The 7,603-nt window shown below is 36.2% G+C and overlaps 2 protein-coding genes and 1 non-coding gene across 3 annotated transcripts; all 3 read right to left on the bottom strand.

The window, feature by feature from the left end:
• Positions 1-2,592: 2,592 nt before the first annotated feature.
• Positions 2,593-3,395, bottom strand: MEE60 (maternal effect embryo arrest 60). The gene has a single exon (XM_039029647.2). It carries the CDS (start codon positions 3,253-3,255, stop codon positions 2,737-2,739), a length of 519 nt encoding a protein of 172 aa, XP_038885575.1. The 5' UTR covers positions 3,256-3,395; the 3' UTR covers positions 2,593-2,736.
• A 160-nt stretch (positions 3,396-3,555) lies between these two features.
• Positions 3,556-3,627, bottom strand: TRNAD-GUC (transfer RNA aspartic acid (anticodon GUC)). The gene has a single exon. It is a non-coding gene; the product is annotated as a tRNA-Asp (tRNA).
• A 540-nt stretch (positions 3,628-4,167) lies between these two features.
• ROPGEF5 (ROP guanine nucleotide exchange factor 5) lies at positions 4,168-6,988 on the bottom strand. Its single transcript, XM_039028500.2, has 7 exons — positions 6,456-6,988; positions 6,251-6,367; positions 6,009-6,163; positions 5,853-5,927; positions 5,470-5,760; positions 5,023-5,379; positions 4,168-4,937 (listed from the first exon to the last, which is right to left on the bottom strand). The coding sequence occupies exons 1-7, from the start codon at positions 6,748-6,750 to the stop codon at positions 4,434-4,436; spliced, it is 1,794 nt and encodes a 597-aa protein (XP_038884428.1). The 5' UTR covers positions 6,751-6,988; the 3' UTR covers positions 4,168-4,433.
• Positions 6,989-7,603: the final 615 nt, after the last annotated feature.

The raw sequence follows: 7,603 nt of genomic DNA, 5'->3' as shown, positions 1-7,603 counted from the left end.
TTGGAGCAAAAATGAGTATCCGAACTTCAAAGGAGAAATAAATTATCAAAATGCCCCTGTATTGAGCGTTGTAATGCTTCCTAAAGCATAGAGCTAAAGAAAAACGGAAGCATCACTCGTAGCTTCATGACCATCCCATTACACTGCATTGCTACACTGAAAGACAGAATGTTGAGAAGCAGGGCAATTGTAGCGCTACCATCAGCATCGTGACGCTACAAACTCCAGATGCGCGACGCTACGATGAGAGCATTGCAATGTTGTGTCCAACATTGTAATGTTGCGACGACTAATATAAAACGTTATTTTTGTTACCTAAGTCGAGAGAGAGGAAAGTTAGGCCATCTTAGAGAGCATTTTGCTCAGTTTTGGTCATTCTAGGCCAAAACTCATGAGATTTCCTTCAATTTTGGTTTGTAATTGTAAATTTTGGCATCATGTCAGATTTGATGAACGATTGAAGGCCACAATATCAATTTTTGAGGTTTGTAAGGTTTTTTCTTTGGATTTTATGAGATTTATCATGAACTTTTCTGGAATCTTGCTGTTTCTTATTAATTTTCTTTCTTTGATTTAATTTCTAAAACAAGCATATAGGTAGATTGAAATGACAACTCAATTTCTTGTATGTTTTTCTTTGCTATGTATGATTTTTAATATCCGTAATTGCATTGAAAGCATGCTTAATTTAGTAGCAATAGGTTTTAGTTTGAATTATGGCATGATGTCTAGGCTATCCATGATCACCTAATTGATAACAAAACCTAAAGATTGAAAATACATTAGGTTAGAATTGGGCATTATTGAAAATACATTAGGTTAGAATTGGGCATTCTTGCTTAATGTATAATCAATTCAAGAACATAATATGATTAACTAAATGAAAGAGTTGGTGTGACAACATTTAATTAATCTAGGAATCGACGACATGTTGATTTTCATCCGGGAGTTTTTTAGGGTCTTCCCTACATTTAATTAGGCTTGATAAATGGTTAATTCAAGAATTTTTGCATGATTAATCAATGATTATCATAGAAAACTCGACGATCTTTAAACCGACAAAGGTAATCTTGTATTTGATCTCTCCCTTTCTCAATCTATCTTACTTGTCCTCATTTAGTTTTCTTGTCAATCAAACAACAAAACCCCCATTTTTTTATTGCTTTCCAAATATTTATTTAACTTAGAGAAGTTTCATCTTAGGCTCCCTATGGTTCGACTTAATCTTGCCACTAAGACTACTTGTTCACAATAAATATTATTTGATCGGTAGAAAGCCTCAACAACTTTCCATGCATCAAGTAAGTTGTAAGAGGTAGTTGTTGGAGCACAGAGGAATTGGTCGAGTGAAGGTGGTCGTTGAAGTTGGTCGCCGGAGTTTTCATCAGAGGTGATTGCTAGAGTTCGGAGTTGGTTCCTGGGGTGTGGCAGTGGTAGTCACCGGCAACGTCGAGGTGGAGCCATTGAAAAGCCATTGAAAACATTGGAAGAGTGGAAAGTTAAGGTGAGTTGGTAAAATATATCAATTCAACTCCACCAACATTTAAAGTTGATGAGCCAAACATTGTGTTGATGTGTTTAACCAACTCAACTCAAGATATGTTGGTGAACCAAACACCCTTTAAGTTCTTTTTTTAGAAGAGAAGATCATTTGGTCTCATATTAGTTATCAATGGCTGTTTATGATTTAAAAATAGGTAATGAAATTAAAAGCCCATTTCCCTTTGGTCCACAAAGTTAAATTCTTGGTAAAAAAAAAAAAATCTATTATAGTCCTTAAATTTTCATAAAAGTAACAATTTAGTCGGTAAACTTTGGTTTGTAATGACATAGTCTCCATACTTTCAGTTTGTTATCAGTTAGTTCCTGAACTGTCTTATATAACTATTTAGTCATTGTACTTTAAAATTTGTAACGATTTAATTTGTAGAAATTAATATTAAGGTTTAATGAGATTTCATACATAAATAAATCGATAAACTAATTAGAAACTCAATATTTTTACAAATACAAAGTGTACATCATAAAATTTTAAAATTTAACATCAAATTTTGACGAATTCACGTTAGAGACTAAATTGTTATAATTTTGAAAGCACAATGATTAAATTGTTATATACTAAAGTTGAGAGATTAAATTGTTACAAAATTGAAAGTACATAGACTAAATCATTTCAAACTAAAGTTCAAATACCAAATTGTTACTTTCATGAAAATTTATAGACCAAATATATTTTTTAACTTAAATTCTAATTATTTTGTGCTAGTTAAGCTATATTTATTTTGATATAATCTAAATCATAAAACACAAGATGAATATTGGTTGTAATTACAAGTATACTCTCAATCTTTTAATTATAAAAATTAGGTATTGTTTAAGATTAGACCATCACTGGACTCTCAAAATAATAAAAGTGAGCCCTCAAACTTATAAGCTCGGTATACAATTTGCATATATATATATATATATATTATGCAAACAATAATTGCAATAACAAGTAATCTCGTAGGTAGAGCATACGAGTTTCCAGTCTGAAACAACGTAAGATCTGGATTGATTGAAACTACCCAAACACAGAAACCAACGAGAAGATTGATAATCATACTAAATCGGTATAATTGGAATTAGAATTAGAGTTCCTCCGACAATGGTACTGACTCGAAAGCCCACAAGCAACAAAAATATAACTCAAATGAAAATTCAGAATCGTCCTATACTCGGAGAAACACGCAATATCTAATTGATGAAAGCGTAAGAAACAAGGCAGATGTAAATCACAAGTGCAAACGGAACCAAGATCACCAGCGGAACCACCGCCGCGAAAGTCTGAGAGCTGCCGCAGCTCAGAACACCAAGTTTGATCTGAACAACATTGATAAGCGCCATCATAAGGAATCCACAGCCGCAAACGGATCCGATTCCCGATACCAGCATCCCGACTCGGACCGCTGTTTTGTTGACACGGACGAAGAACTCAGTCGGGTGATAGAAAGGGCTTTTGGAGATCCGAATGGCTTGCTTGAGACCGAGGGCGATTAAGCTGGAGAAGAGGAAGGAGCTGAAGGAATAGACATGGAAGGCAACCAGATTCGCGGCGACGGAAGGGCCAGCTAAACAATTAGGGCTTTGGATGAGGTTGTTCGTCGGATCGTTGGGGTTCCAGGCCAGACCTAAGAAGACGGCGAGAGTGAACATGGAATTGACATTTACGATGCCGTCTAAGGCTGAAATGTGAATACTGGTGCCGGCCGGCATTCTGGAGACGGCGGAGGAATGGCGGATTCCGGCAGGAAAGGAATGGAGATGGGGTTGAAGCGTCTAGTGGACTGGAGTCAATCAATTGGTAAAGGGATTGAAAAAAGAGAGATGATAGGGAAAATTGCGCACTTCTTTAGTTCTTGTCGGAAGAAAACTTTGGTATTTGATGGAACGACATGACGTTTTCTAAAACGGACAAAATTACTAACTTAACCTTGGTGGTAACAGGGGTGTTTAACGACATGTCGTATTGCAACCTTCAGGAATAATTGGAAATTTAGAGGGGGGAAAAAAAATCGCCGTTGCCGGGGATCGAACCCGGGTCACCCGCGTGACAGGCGGGAATACTTACCACTATACTACAACGACCTGACGCTTTCGCTTTGTGAAGCTTATTTAGTGTACTCATTGTCATCCCAATCCTCTTTTATAATGAAAAAAAAAAAATTCTTAGGATTTAGAATTTACATTTGGGAACTTATTTGTATGAATCATTTATGGGTATCGTTATTGAGAAATTAACTATTTAATTAAGAGTTTAAAGAATAGATAAATCTTCAGTCTTATTATAAGAAATTTCATACATGTTAAGGCTAATCAACATTAGTTTTGTCTTTCTAGTTACTTCACGTTTCACCATACTAGTGAATGGAGTTTTTCGAAATGATCGGTGATTCTAACTTGACTTGTATTTGATTTCAATCACTTAGAAGGAGGCAGTTTAATGGAAAAATTTGTGAAGATAGAGAACGGGAGAATAGGCACGAGGAAGTCATTCTGCCCTACCTATATACATCCCGAGATGGTAGTGGATTAATTTTGTATATTCTAAAAATGAGTCCATGGGAACTTGGGAAGGGATAATTGTTCGTGAACCCAACAAAAGAAAAATATATTGCTCAAAAACAATTTTGCACAAACAAGCACTTCTAAAATCCATGTTCGATATGCTTTTAGTTACATTAGAACCAAATACATGTAAGTGAAGTCAACACGTCAGGTTTTGATATGGGTGGGGGCTTAAGGTTCTAAGAAAGCAGAACTCAAGCAACATCAAATAAATAGAAATAATAATTTCTTACAGAAAGAGTTTTTCTAACAAATTGATTCTACTCTAATTCTGTATACTATGTTCTTGCTCTTTTTCCCCCCTCAAGGGTAAACCATAAGTTGGCCTATTTGATCTTCTCAGCAAGCAATTTGCTGCAACTTATCACACTTTGATCTGCAGAAGAGCTTTTTCTCTGTTCTGAATTTTCATTGACAATAATGTTTTGAATTGAAGCAGCCCCTTCAATTGAATTTGTGCAAGTTTTCAGTTTTGTCTCGACACCAAGATAATTCGTCAAGGCTCTTTTCACTCCAAATCCGCGGCGGGGAGGCTTGCTAGTATTTTTGTTGTTGAGAAATGGCACTCTCTCAGTCTTGGCTGGACTAACCAATGGAGCTGGCGAAAAGCTTGGAGTTGTGGATGTGAGTTTATATGGAGTGCTCGAGAGATGCACCGAGTAAGCGGCCTTCTTGTGACCAACAACATTAACCGTCGCAGCCGATGTCAACCTATTCGAATGTTTAGTTAAGTCATCGACATAAAGCAAATCGTCGATTCGAGCAATGATGTTGAATGCAAGACTCTCTAGGACCCTCGAGTAGCTTTCGAGAATGGACTTTCCAACATCCTGAAATAATGTGCATATATGAGGTGAAAATTTAAAAATAGGAAATGGATCATAATTGACAATGTGGAAGAATGAACATTGTTACCTTGTTGAATTGGATTTTACTAGTGTCTAAAGTAGTTTGTGTAAGACTAGGAAACCGCTGCTTCAAAGAATTCAAGAGGCCCTCGGCTCTTTCTGCCAAAAACTCCCTCTTGTCACCATCGATCATTAGGTCCTTCACCATCTCCCAAGATGATCTTGCAGTAGAACGTGTAGGATTGATTTGGGGTTTGGAATGAGCTCGACGCCGCCAAACATAGATTGCCGCCTCGACGCGATTGGCAACATCAAGGGCGACATGTTCGGAGGATAAGTCAAGGCAGTCAAGCAAATACTCGGACGAAAAATGCTCCGACGTAATATACCGGTATATAACATCTCCTAGACAAGCTCTCCCATTCTACAGCATTTAGTAAAAACAAAAGTTTTAGGATTATGCAATTATTCAAAGTTTGATGTTTTACACAAATGAAAACAATATCATCCAAACCTTTGGAAGAGTCTCCAAGTAAGATTCAGGAACCTCCATATCATTCAAAGCAATGTTGTTGATGGCCATTACAGCTTTTAGTATCTGGTTTGTGCAATCTCTAGTATGATGCAATTGCTTCCTCGAATCTTCGCCGAGACCGCCTGCAGGGACTCGGGGCACTGGAAGCCACCACTTCTCCTGCTGCCTCTGAACTATTTTCCGAAAAGAAGAGGATCCATCGCCATCAGAAGCTACAATGCCTTGATCAACATACCAAAATTCGGTATCGGCAAAACTCTCTAGAATTTCCTATAAACAAGACCAAAGATATCCCAAATTCTTTGATCATCACAATGTGAATTGAATAGCATAATGTGCAGCAAGAACAAGTTCAATCTTACAAGAAGCATATTGTCCAATTTTCTGAGAGCTGGAAGGTTAATGAAGATATCAGATCTGGGCCTGGAAGTCATAACCTACAGAATACACAGTAAATATTGTTCACACCAACACAAACTCATCATACTAGTCAACCAAATAAGAAGTAGAAAAACTACCTCCAGCTTGCTTCCATCAGGGAATGTTTGAAAAGAGGGGATTAATTCAACTATATGATCACTCACACAAAGAAGCCACTCCATTTCTCTCTTCCACATTGATTTTTTCTCCTTTGGCAAGGGTTCAAGTCTCCACAGTTGCCCAAAAACAGTAGCTTCGAGTTGCACAAAAACAGTATAAATACCACTTTAAACAAGAAGAAAAAGGAAAATTTCCTGGACTAAAGCAAAAGAAACCTTACCACAGAGATTGGTAATGGAATTTGAGATGGCCAATGCAGTGGAAACCCCTTTACCAGAACCTGACATGTCTTCTCCAAGCAATAGTTTTGCAAACCTCTCCTTCATCATTTCCATCTCTGTTCAAAATTTAAACATAAAGCCCTCCAAATTAAAATGGGTCATCGTAAAAAGAACTAAAGAATGATAAATCAAAATCAAACTCACCGGAAACTTTAGGGACCGTTTTGTTGTTTAGCTTTGAATCGTTGGAATTGGGTTTCTGTTCAACTTCACGAACCTTGGAGTTTGAACTTTTGCAAAGCTGAGCCTTCCGAATCGGCCAGCCGAGTTGAGGCGGTGAAGAACACTCGCCGGCGGAATTGTCGGAGCTCGACCTGCTTGAGCTGCTCTCCCCAGATACTGCACTTGACTCGGTGAACGATTCGATTCCAACTCCATTAGAACCAAAAGATGCACCGATTTCTCGAGCATTTTCGGCCGTTTTGACCGAAGCTGCCATTTTGGAAAAAGAAGAAGCTATTTTGAAGGAGAGAAGCTAAAGAAAATAGTGATGGATAAAGAAGATCAAGAGAAATGGTGAAGTGGGTGTGAGAAAGAGTTCATTTTTTTTGGCTCCAGTAGTACTGTTTGTTGCTTCATTTGAATAAAAAAGATGAGGACAGGATTCTGATTTCAAATTTCTTGCTCTGTTTCTCTTTCTTTCACTTTCCCCAAATTTGATTTTAAAGGCAACTGCCAAAGAGCCACAGGACAGAGCAACGTTTAAAAGAAATAGCATTAAAAATATTTGTAAATTTGTTGCAATCTAACGGTGATGTCAACTCACCTTTGATTTTTGAATCCGATTTCACCTGCTCCCTCTCTGAACCAAAGTTCAAATTTTAGTCTTTTTCACCATTTTTTTTTCTGTCTGTCATTGAAGAGTTCTCATACTGTTCCTAGTTTGTATGTACATACATAGTATTAAAATTTTGTTGATATATCAACATTTCCATCGATATTTTCACGTTTTTATGAATCCGATATTGATGTAAAAGAAAATTGATATTGCCAATGTATAATAGAAAAATCTATGAAACATAAAAAATAAGGAACCAAATGTCACTAATGTAAATATAATATAAATAATAGACATGTTAAGTTAATTAAAAAACATAAAATATGTATTTATTAATTTATTTTTTTTAATTTTTTTAATTTTTTTGTTTTTATAATTTTTTAACAAATATTTATCGAAATCGACATTTTATCAATATTTTCATCGATATTTTAATATAATTAAGATTTTGATATTTCTATTGAAATCGACATTTTAAACACCGTATATATATATATATATATATATTCAAAAC

Source organism: Benincasa hispida, chromosome 4 (assembly GCF_027475165.1).
Source record: "Benincasa hispida cultivar pf3 chromosome 4, pf3_genome.v1.1, whole genome shotgun sequence".
NCBI classification, from domain to species: Eukaryota; Viridiplantae; Streptophyta; class Magnoliopsida; order Cucurbitales; family Cucurbitaceae; genus Benincasa; species Benincasa hispida.
This window is presented reverse-complemented; position numbering and strand designations above follow the sequence as displayed.